Source organism: Periplaneta americana, chromosome 6, assembly GCF_040183065.1.
Source record: "Periplaneta americana isolate PAMFEO1 chromosome 6, P.americana_PAMFEO1_priV1, whole genome shotgun sequence".
NCBI classification, from domain to species: Eukaryota; Metazoa; Arthropoda; class Insecta; order Blattodea; family Blattidae; genus Periplaneta; species Periplaneta americana.
The window spans coordinates 8,453,935-8,475,160 of NC_091122.1; the positions used below are offsets into that span (position 1 = coordinate 8,453,935).

The window sequence follows — 21,226 nt, forward strand, 5'->3', positions numbered from 1 at the left end:
TATCAAACAAACAATATTAAGATATACGGATCATAAATGGAGACTAAGAGGAAGGCAGAAAATAGGAAAGACTGGAAAATGCTGGGTTTGCAGTGAAACACCTGCCCTTCGGCAGAACGCTATGAATAAATTACTCCATAACCACAAATGGACGCTTAGCACGTCACATTATGATGAAACATACGTGTCGTGTATTATATAATCGACGAACGTATCATAGTAACGAGCATGTTATCGGTGTCATGTCCGTGGAGACCGTATAAAAGAAGGCGGTGGAGCTCTTCGTTTTCACTGAGACGGCGTACCATTGACAGCAGACAGGTGCCTTACTACAAGACAATGAGAACTTCGCTGTTGATCTTCGTGCTCGCTGCATTCGTGCCCTTCGTCTTCGTTGGTAAGTTCAACACTTCATTGCTTGGCTCTTTGTTACCGTTACCAAATCTTCCACATTTCGCTGTCTGGTGCACGAAATTATAAAATATAAAAATTCGTTCCACTTGTTCTTCGATTGGGTCTACTTCATCTGATTCCCGCCCTTCGCTTTTCGAAGACATCTTCTCTTCCCAGTTCTCTGTTCATTTTCCTTTCCCTTCATTTCCATTTCTTGATTATCATCATTCTTGATGTCTTATTCTTTCTCTATCTGTTCGTCTTCCTCCTTCAATTTATCTTCACGTCCTTCTGCATCAGTCTAATTATCACTTTATTCAGCATTTCTTTCTTCATGTTTATTTTCAAACCCGTCCGTATCATGATAGGTTACCCACAACACAACCTTTGGGTAATTGTCACACGAAATTGTATGACGTCACGCTCTTGGAGTATTGGCGTTACAGTTTAAAATATTAAGGCTACCATAAGTAAAAAAAAAAAACACTAACTTTTATGTAGTATACCAAATATGTATGTAAATATATACACTAAAATAGAGAGAGTCAAATATGTAGTTAAATATGTAAATTCATAAAGATTATCTAACAATATACAGATAAACCAGTGATTAATTTATTAAACAACATTTACAATGCTTATAATAATGATGGCGTACGAATTTCTGGATTATATGTATCTTGTTGCAGAATAGAATTATTATACATATTTCAAAGTTTTCTGGAAACATCGATTGCCAATTGTCAAGACAAAATTATATTGTTTCAAACTAACGGCAGGTACTCACCAAGCAGACAGACTATGCTTGTAGGCTGGAAATATACTGCACGTTCACGACACATTATAGCACTGGGACATACGAATTTCCTAGTACATGCCATCCACTGGCAGACGTTGAATATGCAACGACCATCGCAATACACATGTTCTTACAGAATTCGTGTCTTGGCCTGGTAGGATCGTACATCTGCGTTAAAAACTCTCGTATCTTGGTATGCTCCACATGTTTTGCTCCAATTGTAATATCACGACACGTCACTTTTTATTGTTGAAATTTTCACAAAAAACAACTACGTAGTCGATTGTGAAAAAATCGTTGATCGCAACTACCAATTTTAATGTTGTAGCGAGGGAAGATGCGACTGGTAGCATAGCGAAAAAAAAAAAAGACTCGTATGGTAACTTACATCACTTTCAACCACTTATAAGAAATTAAAACCAATTTAAGATATTACAGGGCAAGAATGCAGGTTGCGAGTCTGATTAAATAAGAGCTATGTTGGGGAGGGGTTGTTCCCAATAAAATATAAAAGACCAGTACCCCTTATATGTTTTCAAAATTCTTAGAAAAAACCACCACAACACACTATGTGAGTAAACTTTAGTGCTGGGACATGGCACAATTTTTGTTATTCTGCAACTCGAATAGCCTATTTGCTTGTAATAACCTTAAACTAACAGGGTGACTTTTGCCCTGTGGTATAGTTCATTGAACATTTCATTTCACCGTCATATCCACCCAAACTATGTTTAATAGTTCAACAAATTTATATTTAACATAGATACAAATATTTTATTTAAAAATTCGTACATCCAATTCTTCTTCTAATAATTGTAACTGTCCTATTCTAAATCAATCTCCTCAAGTTAAGTATCTCGGAATAATAATCGACCAACACTTACGTTGGAATAAATAAATATGTTCTTTCTCTTTGCATGCCTATGGTACAATTTAAATAGCATAACATGATATACAGTAGCTACACAGTCTCCTTACCTGGAGTATACTCGTACTAGATAATTTCGTACCGGTACTGATGTTAACAATGCTGCTTCATAATTTTTCACAGAACATCTCTACAACCAAATGTTCAATACAATTTGAGTTCTGAAAATTTCTATTAACAGTGCAGGTTTAATTCTTAAATATAATTTAAATTAAAAAAAAACACACATTGATGAGATCATGGATAAAATATATGGACAACCAGGATCTACTTTTTATAATTCCAGGGATATTTCAACGATGAACACGTTTTAAAGTTACTTTGCAATACGTAGGAAATTATAATATTATTATTTTTCAATTATGTGGACAGATGTATATAATAATAATATTAATATAAAAAAAATTCAGAAGCGTTTCCTTCGATGCAGGCCTATGTATTTTAAGAAAATAAATATGGTAGATGTGCTTTAATTAACAGCAATTCTTACAATGCGTTACTAAAGGAATTTAAATATGTAAGCCTACCTTCAATTGGTAGAAGATTGACAGCGCCACAATTATTCTCATACAAATTTCTCAATAGTGTAATCTCGTAGTAATGAACTTTACCGATACATCATATTCATTATAATGCAGCGAAAACAAATTTAAGAAATATACAATTACTGAATATTCCCATTATTTAATAAACAGTACCGGCATTAAATTGCTCAATTTTAATTCAAATGTGTAACATATTTTGAATTCCCTATTTATTAAAAATAATCTTCTGGATTTTGGTTTATCATTACAACATAGTCTGTACAAAATTGTTTTTTGAACATTTGTCGACACCACTTTATCAAAATTTATATCATAATTGTAATATTCTATGTAGACCTAATAAACTACTTAAAAATGAATAGGAATATTGCAATAGCAATTATTATTTCCAAATATTTTGTTCAAATAATAATGAAGTTATCTTCCTAGATATGCAAACAACTGAATATTTTATAGCAACAAGAATTTGAAGCCTAATTCAATAATTGTTTATTTGTGAATAATCATACTTTTTGCCATCAGATTTCACACATATACGTTCTAATTTAATTTTTAATCGTGTTTTAACAACAAGATTGCTCTTTTTCATTAATTTTCTTTGACTTAACATGCAGAAGCATCATCTGTCAAGTGATCAGGTAGAGATGGTAGGTCGATTAGAGCAGCGAGGTGAATGTCAGGTTGATATTGCAGATTGATAGATAAATCCCAGAGTATGATTTCTAGAGTGCTTCCTTGTTTTCGGGAGACGGGTTTGGTAACCAGAAGACCTGACACTGGATCAAATCGTAAGACTACGCCTCGACAGACCGTCAAAATACATCATCCAAGCAAGAAGAACTCCATTTGCTAGAGCTAGACATATACAACAAGACCTTCAGAACTCCACTGGCCCTTCGGTATCTGATCAAACAATTAGAAATAGACTCTGGGAAGAAGGTTTGACGTCCTATAGAACGCTACCATGTCTAGCACTTAAACCAATCAATCGCAGACAAAGATTAGCATGGGTCAATCACAAGATCAAAGAAGGTATTCTTTGGGGAAATGTCCAGATCTGCCTCTTTAATGACAACAGACCTCAGAGAGTACACAGGTCTGCTGGCAATCGCAGTGTACCGCAATATGTCCAACGAATAGTTTCTTATGGTGGAGGAAGTGTTATGGTTTGGGCTGGTGTGTTCTTAGGCTGGCGAACCGAACTTCATATAATCGATGGAGCACTGACAAGGAAAGGGTTTCGGTTCGAACAGGAGTTTCGTATCCAAAATTTGTATACAGTCCCATCTTTACATCTCTGTAAAGCCCCCGAAAGCATTCGTTTGTGTAATGTGTGGTTTGTCTGTTATACCACTGTACAAGTTGAGGGGTGAGGAGAGCACTGCACAAGTTAAGGGGATGTGACACCTACGCCTAGCCTAGAAGCTAGTGTGACTGGTAAAATGTCTAAAGCCCATTTAAGAACATTTTTCTCCAACGTTCTGTCTGAAAATGCTGCAGCTAATGAGGAATGTAGACTGTTGTGTGAGTCATTGAATGTGCACAAGCACACAACCTTAATAAATGAATCATTCCAAGCCTAGGACATGGAATGCATTATCATTCCACCTAAAAAAAAACTAAATATATCCAGCCTCTGGATATCTATTTCCTTAGACAATACAAAATATATGCTCGGAGGATAACAGATTGCATAAGGACTCTTGCTGAGAATCCAGAACTTAACTTGGGAAATCGAGTGTTTATAACGAAAATGCAATCTGTTGTTCATAATTAGTTGTCTGCTCCAGTGTACCGCTCTATGCTTCAATATTCCTGGCAATCAACTGGTTACATGAATCCTGAACAAGTCTCGGACTTCAAAAATGTAATTCTGGTGGTATTTGATTTTTCAGCACTGGAATGTGGTTCAGAAGATTGTTCTGGAGTTTATTCTGCGGAAATTCTAGTTGAAGCAAGTAAAGCGATAGGATTGGAAGTAAATTCCGAAAATACTAAGTATATGATTATGTCTCGTGACCAGAATATTGTACGAAATGGAACTATAAAAATTGGAGATTTATCTTTCGAAGAGGTGGAAAAATTCAAATATCTTGAATCAACAGTAACAAATATAAATGACACTCGGGAGGATATTAAACGCAGAATAAATATGGGAAAAGCGTGTTATTATTCGGTTGAGAAGCTTTTGTCATCTAGTCTTCAGTGAAAAAATCTGAAAGTTAGAATTTATAAAACAGTTATATTACCGGTTGTTCTGTATGGTTGTGAAACTTGGACTCTCACTTTCAGAGAGGAACAGAGATTAAGGGTGTTTGAGAATAAGGTGCTTAGGAAAATATTTGGGGCTAAGAGGGATGAAGTTACAGGAGAATGGAGAAAGTTACACAACGCAGAGCTGCACACATTGTATTCTTCACCTGACATAATTAGGAACATAAAATCCAGACGTTTGAGATGGGCAGGACATGTAGCACGTATGGGCGAATCCAGAAATGCATATCGAGTGTTAGTTGGGAGGCCAGAGGGAAAAAGACCTTTGGGGAGGCCGAGACGTAGATGGGAAGATGATATTAAAATGGTTTTGAGGGAGGTGGGATATGATGGTAGAGACTGGGTTAATCTTGCTCAGGATAGGGACCGATGGCGGGCTTATGTGAGGGCGGCAATGAACCTCCGGGTTCCTTAAAAGCCAGTAAGTAGGTAAGTTGCTTCTGCGTGTTGTGCTTATTGCTGTTTCAGGCATTTTATAGACAATCCTCATGTACATTTTTAAAGAAATGTATTGACCAATACCAACCAAACGGAGAGTTACACAAATGAATGCTTTTAGGGTCTTCATCACCATTGTGAAGTAAGTCTCTGTACAAATTTTAACCAAAAATTCCTGTTCGAGCCGAAACCCTTCCCTTGTGAGAGGTCAAAGGTACGCAGAGGGGATGGTGAGAGAGTGCATTTCGAACAGGCGTGATACCGTTGCTCAAGAAAATTGTATAGGCCTATTTCTTGAAGATAATGTTTGTGCACATCGAGCTGCAGTAGTCATGCAAGCCCTGGAAGACCTTCAGATCAAACACCTTCCACTTCCACCTTGGTCCCCAATAATAACGCCCAATCAAAAATTTATGAACAAATGAACATGTGAAGAAACAGGGGATAAAACTAATGACAGAAGTGAGGAGAGGTAGAAGTGATTGTAAATGATTATGATTAAGTAGTTGGTAAAAGATAATATATAAATTAAGGAAATTTTAAACTATAGGAAATACTTCAATATTAAGTAAACAAAAAAAGTGGTCAGGTGACCACTAGATAGAAGGGAAAGTTTTCAGGGTGAGAGGTTAGATAGTAAATTGAGGGTATGTATTATTGTAATAGGAGTAGTAAAAGTACAATAAGATGACTGTACACGTCGATGAAAGTTTGTATGTGTTATTGTAATAAACGGGGAGTACGAATATAGAGATGTGGTGGCGACCCATTACTAAAATAAATAAGAGCTGTAGAAATAAATATCATATCATAATATCATATCCCCACTGAAAGTGTCATGCATGTTCCCCCATTGGAAGCTCACAGATCCCATACCTTACGAACCAGGTAATTAAATATCCACCAATCGCTCGTCGTACTATCACTGTGTTTACAAACTTTTTCTTTTTTCAGAAGCGCAAAGTAACGGCGATCATCAGGACCCTAAAGCCAAAGAACTCGGAAAACAATTAGCAGATTTAGTAAGTGTGAAGAATAATTTTCGTAATTACATACTGAGAGAACCTTTTAAGTATTGGTAAAAAACCAAATCATGTTATCATGGAAGAATGTTCTGTTATTAATATCATGGATGCCAGGCCGTGCTTGCAACTGTAGATAATATCCTTACAGAGTGATACTTTTCTGAAAAGCCAATGGGTCAACTACACTATGTGGGTCAGAAATTTATAAACAACACAATAGAGCTGGGGACGGAGCGAGTAGAACTGTTGAGTTACTCGGTTCTATCGGTTTATGTGCTTGGCAGCGGAGCACCGAAGTTATTCGGTTAACCGTAGCCGTTACCGGTCAGTTCAAACGTTCGAACAGAGTTCACGTGTTTCACTTAGTTCTAGCAGACAACAACGTAGGTACTAATGTATTTAAATATTTTCTGCTGTAGGACAAATTATTTCCTTATCCCCAAGGCTGGCTGAAACTCTAGTAATGAAGAGGAGTTCATTCTATTATATGACCTGTCAAGTGGGCCTAATGAACACTGACAGTCTGAACATATTACTGTACATAATAATAATAATAATAATAATAATAATAATAATAATAATAATAATAATAATAATAATAATAATAGTATTACTACTACTAATCATCAGTGTTTGTATTTCTTTTTTGTATTTATATGTGCTATCTGGTAGGATGGAAGACAAGGCCTTATGGCCTGTCAGATTCAATAAATAAATTATTAAATCATTACTATTACTATTATTAAAGTCCAGGATAACAGAGAAGTTTCGGAATTGAACGGGTTACATCAGCTCCTTGTTTATGCGGATGATGTGACTATATTAGGAGAAAATCCACAAACGATTAGGGAAAACACGGGAATTTTACTTGAAGCAAGTAAAGATATAGCTTTGAAAGTAAATCCCGAAAAGACAAAGCATATGATTACGTCTCGTGACCAGAATATTGCACGAAATGGAAATATAAAAGTTGGAAATTTATCCTTTGAAGAGCTGGAAAATTTTAAATATCTTGGAGCAACAGTAACAAATATAAATGACACTCGAGAGAAAATTAAACGCAGAATAAATATGGGAAGTGCGTTTTATTATTCGGTTGAAAGCTTTTACCATCCAGTCTGTCCTCAAAAAAGCTGAAAGTAAGCATTTATAAAAAATTATATTACTGGTTCTTCTATATGGTTGTGAAACTTGGACTCTCACTTTGAGATAGGAACAGAGGTTAAGGGTGTTTGAGAATAAGTTGCTTAGGAAAATATTTGGGGCTAAGAGGGATGAAGTTACAGGAGAATGGAGAAAGTTACACAACACAGAACTGCACGCATTGTATTCTTCACATGACATAATTAGGAACATTAAATCCAGACGTTTGAGATAGGCAGGGCATGTAGCACGTATGGACGAATCCAGAAAAGCATATAGAGTGTTAGTTGGGAAGCCGGAGTGAATAAGACCTTTGGGGAGGTCGAGACGTAGATGGGAGGATAATATTGAAATATATTTGAGGAAGGTGGGATATGATTGTAAAGACTGGATTAACCTTGCTCAGGAAAGGGACCAATGGCGGGTTCTTGTGAGGGCGGCAATGAACCTACGGGTTCCTTAAAAGCCATAAGTATTATTATTATTATTATTATTATTATTATTATATTAGAGTGTTTCATTAATATCGAAATATGTTAAAAAAGGAAGTGCGTTATATTTTTTCTATTTGTGTTAATTGGATTTTTGTTACCTCATCAGTCATCATTTTATTTGTATTTATTTCTACGAATTATATTACCTAATTACTTTAATTTATCAATAATATTACTCTTCCCCAAAGAGAACATGGTTGTATGGAAGGCTAGTAATGTTCTAAAATAAATAAACATCATGTTCTTCAGTTCAAGATTCCACGTTTTATTGATTATTTTATCCACTTTCCGTAATAGTAAATAATTCTGTGTGTTATTTTTAGGTGTTTTAGGCAGCGCTTCATGGAGCCCGTTTCTTTCTATCTTCTTTTTTATTCAGCTGCAGCGTTAAACGTTCACCTCACATTATAATTCATTAGCTGTTAGTATTATAAAGTATTTTATGAATTTTATTTCGTCTGTCATATATATAAAAAAAATTGAAGGTTAAATAGGCCTTTCATATATAATAACTCTGCTAATAGTTGTAATCACGCAAATAAAATTTGCAACCGCCATTTTGCAATGAAGAGAAGCACTTTTTTTCTCGTCAATTGGAAAACCGACAGCGCTTTACTACAACGCTTGTAAAACACTCCATCTATATTTTAAATCTGCCGGTACTGTACTCGGAGCAACCGAGTAATGACGTCACAGTAACTGCTCCGAACCGAACCGCTCCGTCCCCAGCCCTACAACACAATTCTTCTCGAAATTAAATTAAGTGAAGTGGAAAAAAAAAGATCGAGATTGAAGGGTGAACATTTAACTGATAAACTTCGGACTTCTGTCAGATTTTAAACCTCACTTTGAATCCTTTGAATTTTCAGAAATTAACATCATTGAGAATGATTATAATAGAAATGAAATCTATACTATTAATAAATCTGTAACCAAAATTTTTCTGTAATTTTCGATTTTTCAAGAATAATTGGTGTTATCAAGTATATTTACCTATCCTAAGACCAATAATAGAGTTTTTGAAATTTTTCTTTGTCTGTCTGTCTGTCTGTCTGTCTCTCTGTATGTATGTTTGTTTGTTTGTTACATTTTCACGCGATAATGACTGAACCGATTTCTATGAAAGTTTGAATGTTAATTAAGTTCGTCCTAACTTAGATTTTATACTACTGTATAGGTATGGCATTCAAAATACTTTATTCAAAAGGGGGATTATAAGGGGGCCTGAATTAAATAAATCGAAATATCTCTCTTATTATTGATTTCCATGAAAAACGTTACTTTAAATATGATTTTCGATAAGTTTTATTCTACGAAAAGGTTTGATAGAACTGATATTTAACGAGATAAAAGAGTTTTAAAATAACAACACTTTTACCAACGCCGCCTCAGATTAACAGGCTATAATGATATAAAAACAAATGACTCCGTCTATTTAAGGCATACAACAAACGGAGAATATTATTCACTTAACACTATTTTTATACGCATATATTTGTATTCTATAATGGGAATATATAAATATTTAAATCTTTATCAATATCAATATACAATGAATGTTTGTGTGTTTGTATGAAGAAATCTCAGAAACTACTTAACCGATCAGGATAATTCCTTCACCATTTGAAAGTGTGGTTTTTCTAGAAGGACATAATGTCATTTGGGGAGTGAGGTAAGATAAAAAATCAATTCTTACGTACAGAAAACTTGATATTCTGTCGCAATTATTGTATTTAAACTTTATTCGGTCTAATTTTACATACTTCAGTTTCTTTTGTCCACAGAACATATTAGTATTTTTACGAGTTTTGTAGTAAATATGAGCATTTTAATGCGCCAAAATACAGCACATACAGAGTAAAAATTAGCATTTTACGTTGAGCTCACTGGAGCTGAGTTATTATACAAAGTGTCACGAAGTGCCGTTCCTGCGCTCATAATTTACCCATATTCGTTTCCTGTGTTTCTTAAAATAACATTTTTGTACCACTTCATTTTCATTTTTTTATTTACATAAACAATGATGCACAACCGAGCGAGTTGGTTCAGACGGTAGAATTTGAGAACGCATTCGGGAGGTCACGGGTTCAAACTCTGTGGCCGACCAATCTTCCTGGGGTTTTTCATAGTTTCACTTAGTCATAAAGACAGATTGGAAATTTACATGCCATGATTCATCACCGCCTCAATTACCAATACGATAAACATTAATCAAAATCTATAAACAGTTACATGAACACAAGCCATCTACAACACACACTAGAAACGGAAACTCAACAAGAGTAAAAACGGCCTACACCCACACATTCCAACACGCGACATGACTACATATGTTAAAGCGTGTATAAATAAACTTAACAAAGGAAAAAAAGATGTAGAGTGAGGCCAACATAAAAAAGTTATCTTCATACACAATCCACTCTGTACTGACATTAATTTGAAATGATTTATTAAGGGATGCATTCAATACTAATTTATAAAAATGTTAAAGTAATTATCCTTTTACCAAAAACGGATGTTCTCTGAACCAAATGATCCTATTTTAATTATTTGTATATAATAATAATAATAATAATAATAATAATAATAATAATAATAATAATAATAATTAAGAAACATGTTACAGGAATTATCCTTGCACCAAATGAGTCTCTCTGGACCAAAATGATCGTATTTTAATTCTTTAAATGCAATATCAATTAAGTAACATATTAAACGATTCATTCTTGTATCAAACACGGATTTTCCCTGCACCAGAACACCCACAGATTGGTATTAAGTAACAATCATGTTTAAATTACGTCAGCCCGGGGTCCACAATGATGATGCTTATGTCTGAGGCTCACGTTTCCGTCGTAATTTCCAAAGATCTTCCAGTGACCCGAATAAAACAGTTCCGTGAAGACCAAAATCTCTTATTTGGCCAAAACCGTAGTTTAATATGATCTTGTGGTTATCCGGGTTGGTCACGGGTCCACTGCATGTCAATGTATTGCTGCTTTTGCCTTACTTTAGGGCGTATCTGCACACGTACGCCATTTCATTTCTTATTTTCGCCGTCAGAGATTCCGACAGCAAGACTTGTACAAATATCTACAATGTGAGTCACAGATACAGTCACTTAAAAGCAAAAGTCCAATGGACGAGAAATAACTTGCTGGTAAACTTGGCCCGACAGCTCTGCCATTCACGGACAGGCCTTTATTTCTCTTCTTTCCTTCCTATCAGATCATTACAGTGACTTTAATTTTTCCACGCTTTAAATACTTAACCAAATTTTCTTCATTTATTTTCAGACTCAAAAGGTGATTGATGAGACAAGAGGTAAGTAATAACATTAGCACTCTCAAAAATATTTTTTTTTTATTTGTACGGAATATTTCGTCTTACACTTGACCGAATATTTTCCCAGGACAACTATTGTAGGGAAAGCTTACTTAAGAGATCCTGGCTGCCAATACTAATTGTAATAAATACACCAGATTCACCAAGGTGACGCAATATACGATATTCTCAATTAAATTTTACGAGCTTCATATAAATTCCTTCCCTTTTAACATATGCGAATGCCTCTTACTTGAAACACATCAATAAACGAAATAATGCGATTTGCAGAATGATAAATTCGGTTTCTGTATTACACACGGAAAGCATTCTCTGCAATTGAAGCTTTGGCCGAATAACGGTCTATGTTACACTCTGCTAACTGTGCAGGAGGAACAAAAATGTTACATCGTAATTCCGCTCATAAATTTGCTATCGGACGGGCAACATGGACCGTTATTCCATCAATATGTTTTGTACACCAAGCGAAGTATGGGATTGTATGTTATTCAAAGTCATGTTACACATCATAAATGTTTGTAACATTTTTAACTCCACAGAAATGCTACTGGCGAAAACAGACAATAAACAGTTTTTACAATCAGAATATCATGAAATATAAAAAATCAATAAAAAGGTTAAATTATGAACAAAGTGATTATGACACTTATTTTTAAATGATATGGTGTTAGTATGAATTAACATCTAATTTATTAAAGTTACACTCAATTCCATGTTATGAATAGACTAAACATACAAGATTGAATCAAATAATATTACTATTATTACAAAATAACTGCAATATTGAGATTTAGGGGCAACATTCAATTAATGAAAGTTGTAGCAATAACAAATGAATAAAGAAAATTAAATATTACAGTTGAAAAATTGTTGAGCGATGAAATTTGAACTCCTGTACAGAATATTCTGTATCCAACAGATGGCTTCTCAGTTAAGTGCAAATTTTATTAATACTGAAGATAATTGGCCGGTTTTTCCAAGTATTGTTAGATAATTTAACGAGTGGTTAACTCTAAACAGTTTGTTAATTAATAAAATTGTTGTTTTCAACACCAGTTTGGTTTAACAGATTGTTAATAGTTTGTTAATTTTAAATGTAGGATTTCGGGTAGTTTAACTCGTTTAACAGTTAGTTAAATATGGCCGATGTCTCCACAGCTGTTCGAACAGAAGTTGCGAAATTAATATTTTGTGTCTCTCTGTAGGGAATGTTTAGCACATGACTGGTAATATAACATTTAAAAAATACTTTGGACTGTTTAAATACATCAGTGTTATTTTATTTCTTTCGTATTTCGTATCCATAATAGCAATGAGGAAATATGACCTTACTTTGTAATTATTATTTAGCACGTCACCTACAACTTTCATTTGTCAACTGTTTGTTTATGGAGCATGGCCTACTATTTTATTTTATTTTATTTTATTGGGTTATTTTACGACGCTGTATCAACATCTAGGTTATTTAGAGTCTGAATGATATGAAGGTGATAATGCCGGTGAAATGAGTCCGGGGTCCGACACCGAAAGTTACCCAGCATTTGCTCGTATTGGGTTGAGGGAAAACCCCGGAAAAAACCTCAACCAGGTAACTTGTCCCGACCGGGATTCGAACCCGGGCCACCTAGTTTCGCAGCCAGACGCGCTGACCGTGACCTACTATAACAGGTTGTCATATTATGCAAGTTTCATGACTCACTCTATAATATAGAATTTAAAGATTAATTTTAGCCAATCAAAAATTGTCTTACATGTGTAGAATCAGTACCAACTGCTGTTGAGTAGTTAAAATAGTGCTAACAGACGTTATACTTAAGTGTTGGTTATCTTAAACAAAATTATGATGAACAAATGGAAAATACATTAACAAAGAGTTAAAATTAAACAGACTGTTAATTTAACATTCGTTAAGCAAAAGTAAACATTACTTGGACAAACTGGCCAAATAACTTTTATTTTATTTTAGTAGGTTATTTTACGACGCTTTATCAACATCTTAGGTTATTTAGCATCTGAATAACATGAAGGTGATAATGCCAGTGAAATGAGTCGGGGTCCAGCACCGAAAGTTACCCAGCATTTGGTCATATTGGGTTGAGGGAAATCCCCGGAAAAAACGTCAACCAGGTAACTTGCCTCAACCGCCAATCGAATCCGGGCCACCTGGTTTCGCGGCCAGACGCGCTAGCCGTTACTCCACAGGTGTGGACTAAGATAAGAGCAATTACAGTTTTTAAATGCTGACTGTATGGGAGTAATACATTTTAAACAGCTCTATTCCGACATCAAAAGCAAGCTATGAGCACATCTCCTTACAAGAATTTCCACAAAACTGTTCCTGAAACGAAATACAGTGACAAAATACAACATAGACCAACGAACACTAGGTAAAGTGTAAATTAAAATGCAACTAATAAAATACTTAAAAAATAACAGACAGGAAGTTACATTACTTGGGGAATCTTTCACACTAACTTGCGACTTCGTCTTCCTTGTTGTATACTCAAGACCACTATCGCTCAGCGAATTTAGTGACATTTATTAATATTAATTTGTCTGGACTCCTTTCTTTTTTTATTTATTTAGCCGGTCAATACCTACCGTAGAAATCGTCACTGTCTTGCAGTCGTCCATTTTACGTAATAGATCAGTGATGTCAAAGCAAGCGCATTTTTCTGACCTTGACGTCGTGCGCGGGCAGCAAGCGCTAAGTATGGAAAGAGGAAGGGTTGTGTATATGAATAAGCAACCTGTTGGATTAAGAAAACAGTGGTGCACAAACTTCAAACGGAACGCGAAATTTTATGTCATTATCTTTATATGGCTTCTTTCTGTTTAATATTATCTATATTGTCTGTAAAACAAAAGTATTAACACTGATTTCTTAATATTGCACTTGTGTTTTAAATCTTAATAACATAATAGAGAGTTAAGAAGGAATATTCACTTAAATTCCATAGTAGTATAATATTATACTGTATTAAGTGGATGAAACACATCATTCATAAAGAAAGTGATATCCCAAAGAAAGAGATTGAGTATGACATGATAAGTTGGAATTTATATTGATGGTATCTTTAGCCTTACAAAAGTAATCAATAAACTAATCAAAACAATATTACAGTACAAAGCAAAGTTACCTAGGTACTGTATCTGTTTTAAGTGTAACTAATATTACATAACAAAACTCTTATCGCATATAGTTTTAAGGTGATATTTGTGAGCAACTTCCTATCATCAGAATATTAAATTATTTTCTCGAAACCTGCTGAAGCTATAGAGCTGACATTTTTACAACACATGGGCACGTATCTTTTGCTTATGATGTAACAGTAGTTGCTTTGTTAATTCATTTCCTTACAAACAATTTCCACGCGAATATTTTCAAAATTTTCAATAGGCCTACACTATCTTCAGTAATACGTATTTACGGTATATTACATTTACGAAAGCATTCTATTAGGGTACCTCTTTCGTCTGTCTCTTTCCTTTCCGCTGTAAAGCGCTCAGGCTCTCCTGAGCTCTAAAGCGCGCGCTTGCTCCTATGGGCATCAATTGACATGACTGTAATAGTTCAACCGAAACCTGATACACACAGTTCAAGTGCACCCGTATTCGTAAAGAGAACAAACCGCCGATACGATTAAACAACTGGGTACGCTAGAAGTGACTAGTGACATAGACCGCTGTTCCAAATAAGAAATTCATGCTTGTAACTCGTGTAGAAGCGCCTCTGATACGGATATTGAACAACAATTTTTATGACAGCTGTGTGAGACTATACACAGCATTTTGAAATATTGTAACATAGACCGTTATTCGGCCCAACGCTTCAATTGAAGACCTCCCGCAACCAACAAATCAAGAATACAGAAAAGCAAATAATTTCAGGGGCGTATTCCGTTAGACTACCTGTACAGTATTTACTAGCAGCGCCATCTGACTAATAGAGGATGCTGGTTTATTCAGCTACTTGATGCATTTTTCAATTACTTTATGGCCATTTTCAACAACAGCTTTAGATCACTCTTAACACTCATACAGTCCAACGGTTAGCCTGCCTGACCGTGGACGACGAGCGGGCCCAGGTTCAAATCCTGGATGGGACAAGTTACTTCGTTGAGATTTTTTCCGGGGTTTTCTCTCAACCAATTAAGAGCAAATGCTGGGTAACTTTCGGCGTTGGACCCTGGACTCATGAGACCGTCCCTAGCAAAAATGATTTAGGCTAAATTAAATTAGTTCTAATGCACTGTATTAATATATTTTTAAATGCTGTAATTTAACCATTTCCCATTGTTGAACATTGATTTTACACTTACAGGGTTCTATGCCAAGGTTTATGTGCCACGCTTTTCTAATTTAATGTCATTTTTATTAATTTATACTGCATATTTTGAAGTTTTATTGCATATAATTTTGAGCAATAGTAATAACATATTTCATTTCTTTTCCAGACAGTGAAGTAAAAGCTCAACTGACTCAAGTAAGTATAGGTTTTACATCGACAGTTATTTGTCAATTCATTACAGATAGAATCTGTAGTGGATGAGTGAACAATCTCCCAGCCCCACGCGGAGTAGCGTAGCGGATGTACAGTGTTTCGCAGCCAGCTATCACGGCTCAGGTAATTCTGAGTGGAACCCGAGACGATAATACTCGTACTGTACGTTTCAAATCGGAAGCGAATTACATAACAGCCAATACACACTAATATTACCCTTTTTCTTTCGCTCTTTATGGTTGGACATCGGTCGCCAAGCGAAGTGGCCTCATGAGGTCCAGTGTATAAATCAACTTTGCTTTCATTGGCCTTAAATAAAGTATTTTGAATGGCATATAGCCTAAAATATAAGTTACAACGAACTTAATCTATATTCCAATTTTCATATAAATCGGTTCAGCCATTATCGCGTGAAAAGGTAACAAACATACAGACAGACATACAAACAAAAATTTCAAAAATGCGATTTTCGGTTTCAGGGTGGTTAATTATATATGTTAGGACCAATTATTTTTGGAAAATCGAAAATCACCAGAAAAATTTTGGCTACAGATTTATTATTAGTATAGATGTTATAAACTTAACGCGTAAATAATAGTATAAACAAAGCATAAACTTAACGCGTAAATATTAGTATCAACTAAACCACGGAATGCGTGTTTTAAAAGATTTTATGTAGTGTAATATACCCCAAATCCTATCTTTCATCAAAGATCTTTGATGAAATATTTTATCATCATATTCTTTGTCAAAGAACTCATAGTGTAATAGCAGCATCATAGAGACTGTATTTCTTTGCGATGCACCATTATTTGGACTCATCTTGAAAAACAGAAATCAAAAACGAAAACGTTTGAAACAGTAGCTGATCGTTGATCGAACCGCACACTCAAGCACAAACCCGCGCCAACGCAATTCATAAGTAACTGATAGAAGCGGAAGCTTGGGCTTATGCTTTGATACAAACAAGTTCACCGCACTAAACCGCTCCACAAGCAGTCCGGTGGTGCGGGGTGACGTCACGGGCTAGTTCCGTGCGACACTGCTTAGCCCAGTGACGTCAGCGGGGTATCAGCCCGTGGACTTGGGCCGATTTGCTCGACTCTGGGCAGTGCTCACTCAGCTGCCACAGCACATATCTCGCACGTGACGGAGAAGGATAGAGAATCGTGAAGAATGCCAACTCAAGCACCTTCTCCTAGTACGCGCTGTGGATTCTTAACGCAACATTCCAATTAAGTCTACACGGAAGTCATTTACAGTCAATATGAGAGGATAACATTGTTCATAGTGTCTATCTGTTATGGGGGTCCGTGTGCAATTTCACCACAGTTCGGGATTTAGACGACCATGAAATCGTGATCTTATAACCTCTCCAATTTTAAATATTTATTTACTATAATGTAAATGTGTGCTATCGTAGGAAAAAAATTGTATCATACACATTCTTAACTTTATCTTTCTGGTTTCACAATCTTTACACCCGTACCAAAAAGAGAACCTTAAGGAACTTGTGTCACAAATAACTATTTGTCTTCTGTGATTGGACACAATAGCGTTGCTTTCGACACCACTGCACTGCTAGGTACCCAAAATTCTGGTATCAGACGCGCAAAATATATTGCATAAACTTCACATCCCTAGTCATCCAAATAAAATCTGTAAGAATAATGCCTTATGTAACAGTATCTATTTTTTTGTGTTGCAGGCACGTTCCGTACTTCTTGAGAATGTGAACCAATGGAAGTGTTAGTATTCATGCAAAACTTCCGTAATGTATTATTCTTCCCATTTACATTATCAAAAGGTAAGGCCTCCGCGTTCATTATGCAAATGTGTAGCTTCAAATCGTCAACCTTTCCAGAGTAGACAGGGTGGAAGAGAAATAACCTTCCTGAGTGAAAGGGATGATAAGATACACTTAATCAAGAGGAAACCTATATTACGTTTTGTCGATTAGAAAATTAAGTTTGAAGTTTCAGCAGTCCGGCAACATCGCCGCTAACACACTGTACTCGTGATACAGATGTGAGAGGTCAACGAACGATAGATGAGCTGATCTCTAGCACGACGTTCCAACCTGTTCGCATCGTGCAGTGGCTTCAAATTAGGAGTTTTTAATATTAACTTTACACGAAAACAGTCCAGAGGGCTAGATTACTCTTTATTACATTTCATATCGCTATGGACAAAAATCACTCGCAATAGTTACCGAATAACAGGACGTTGAACATTTCATAAAAAAAATATTAACTTTCCATCAACATTATATTATTTTTTTGTTACATTTGATACAACATGAGCTAATCGCTCTGAATCTGCAAGTCTATTTCACTTCCTCCCTCTATATAAATACAAAACAATGAGGCTTAAGCCTATCCGACAGTAAAAGAAATGTATTGAAACTTCTATTCACAACAGAGTTCAAATTATTTTTAAAAGTTATAATCTGAGTAAATAAGAGTCTCAAATCTCATAAAAATGCAGAGAATTACATTTTCTACTGTCTTGCCGATAAGCGGTATACTCAGCCCATCCTGGTAATTTTAGTGCCCCGTGTAGTCCAAGGAATTTAGGACACCGATGAAGACGACGCGTGATAAAATGCTCCCAAATATCTCTCGTGCTCCGGTCTCCGTTGACGTCCCTCTGACGTACCGTCGAGGTAGAGAGAGGGGAAACTGGAGTGACGGGACAAGAGGGGCCGAAGTTTTATAGGGGAATGATGTATTATTTATTATAGTGAAGAAAGGGAAGACTGTTTTAACAATATTTCTTCATTGAAAAATAAGAAGAAAAGTATTAAATGTTTTTCTCTGGTTCTGAGGTAGGGGAAAAAGTAGGGTCGCGGTAGAAATTTGTCCATTTGATCCATTTGTATTCGCTGCATACTATGTGCATATGAAAGTAACACATTTTAGTATGAAAAAATCCAAAGGACTGTGAACTATCCAGAACGTGTTTGGTAAATTAAAGCACATCTGAAAGTTATTGCTACTGCAATAGCAAAATATCCGAAATTCTCCAATCTCGTTCCTTTCTGGGCAATAAAGTGGGAATAAGCACCATTATTATGAAATCAGCGGTCTTCGAGAGAATGTTTAATGCTAAAAGAAGACCGTGCGGAAAACACACATCTTGATGTGCTTAAAATTCTTCCACAATTGCACATAACACTGACTTTAATGAAAGACTTTGTGAGGGCGATGGACACATCAGGAAGGACAATTAAATATTTCAGGGAAAATTTGCAACCTTACATGAAGTTAATTTAAAGAAGGAATTTTCTTTTTATGCCAGCAAACCCTAGTTTCAAGACACTATTCCAGCGGACACCCATTCAGTGAAAAAAGAAACAGCGTGGAGTTTGTGGAAGAAGTGTTCCGTCATACCTAGATTTCTTTCAAATAGAGACTCTGTCAGAGATAAGCAAGATTAAGGGTTCAGCAGAATGTATCAGAAAAGAAAGGCTCTACAAAGAGACATTTATAAGCAACATGCTTGCTAGTTGATGTTGACAACTTATCACAGATCTTCCAGTGCCATATTCAGGTGTAAGACCTGGTAGAGTGTAAGAGAAGGCCCTATGGCCTTAACTCTGCCAGTATAAATAAACAATTATTATTATTATTATTATTATTACTATTATTATCCAAGAAGAACTTAAAGAAAGTAGTGAAGAAATTAATATATGTTACGTTTCTACTGAAATAATTATATAATGTTATTGCCCTTAGACCATTTCTACTGTCATTTATTGGATTCTGTAGGCTTTGTCTTCAGGAAATTATTTTCCAGCAAATGCCATTGCAACAACTTACTTAAACGAAGCATGTATAACAGAAATGTGTGAACTGCCTCGAAAAAATAAAATTGGGACTATAAAAAATGTAAGTGATGAAGAAAAACGGATTTCAATTTCGAATTCAACGCATGCCCAATAGGTAGCGCCAATATTATGTTCGTGTCTGAGATGGATAAAACATTTAATTTGTTATTCTTTGTAAGTTAATCATTCCAGAGCACTCCCCGATCACCAGCCGGCTGGTGAGATCTGGGCTATTAACAAATAACGATTCTCGTTTGGAAACATAGATAAACAGAGAACCTTAGCGTAGTCAACTGTTACGGGTTGAGAGTGCGCGTAGCAAAGATCTCCTACAAGGGTGGTGAACCATCCAGTATAACAGGGTTGCAAACGAAAACCAACAAAACGGCATTCAGGATAAATAGCTGTAATCTTTCTATTAGCCTACGTGTATAAAACCAAAAGACCATTTAAGACACGTGACTTACAAAAGATGACGTTGTAACAGCCTGGTTTTGCAATGCACCCTGATCAAAATTCCTACAGAAGATATCCAGTTTCCAGAAAGTGCAAAGACCGATTAACTTTCTTGTTTACCTGTAGCCTATCTTTATCAAACCAATCAGCATTTCTGTAGGCTACTCCCATTTGTGACGTACGCAGAAATTTTGTCAAAGGATTTATCATTAAAATTGTTTACAAATTTACATTATCGGCACTTTAAATTTCGAGTAGGTATTATTATTATTATTATTATTATTATTATTATTTTATCATCCAGTCTGTTGTCAAAAAATCTGAAAGTTACAATTTATCAAACAGTTATATTACCGGTTGTTCTTTATGGTTGTGAAACTTGGACTCCCTCTTTGAGAGAGGAGCATAGGTTAAGGATGTTTGAGAATAAGGTGCTTAGGAAAATATTTGGGGCTAAGAGGGATGAAGTTACAGGAGAATGGAGAAAGTTACACAACACAGAACAGCACGTATTGTATTCGTCACCTGACATAATTAGGAACATTAAATCCAGACGTTTGAGATGGGCAGGGCATGTAGCGCGTATGGGCAAATCCAGAAATGCATATAGAGTGGGAAAAAAACCTTTGGGGAGGCCGAGACGTAGATGAGAAGATAATATTAAAATAGATTTGAGGGAGGTGGGATATGATGATAGAGACTGGATTAATTTTGCTCAGGATAGGGACCAATGGCGGACTTATGTGAGGGCGGCAATGAACCTCCGGGTTCCTTAAAAGCCAGTAAGTAAGTAAGTATTATTATTATTGAAATATGAACTGTCAAATGCACAAAACGTTAAACTAACATTTCACAATAAATTCAGAACTCAACCTAACGAACAGGTAGATACCGCTCTTAGGGTGCTATTCATAGACATTTCGCTAGCCCGCGCTACGAGCGTGCTAAACTAGCCCCGGCTATCGACTGGTTACTTGTACAGGATTGTATATCATATCATATATCGCTAACAATGGTTTATGAATGCGAAAAACGTTAGTTCGCTGATCATCC

The 21,226-nt window shown here is 35.6% G+C and overlaps 1 protein-coding gene across 1 annotated transcript in view; it reads left to right on the top strand.

The window, feature by feature from the left end:
- Positions 1 to 324: 324 nt before the first annotated feature.
- LOC138702154 (uncharacterized) overlaps positions 325 to 21,226 on the top strand; it is a 32,491-nt gene continuing 11,589 nt past the window's right edge. Inside the window, exons 1-5 of the mRNA XM_069829760.1 lie at positions 325 to 397; positions 6,332 to 6,399; positions 11,336 to 11,363; positions 15,842 to 15,870; positions 17,597 to 17,636. Coding sequence (XP_069685861.1) covers positions 340 to 397; positions 6,332 to 6,399; positions 11,336 to 11,363; positions 15,842 to 15,870; positions 17,597 to 17,636 — 223 coding nt within the window. The 5' untranslated portion in view covers positions 325 to 339. The remainder of the gene's footprint in view (positions 398 to 6,331; positions 6,400 to 11,335; positions 11,364 to 15,841; positions 15,871 to 17,596; positions 17,637 to 21,226) is intronic.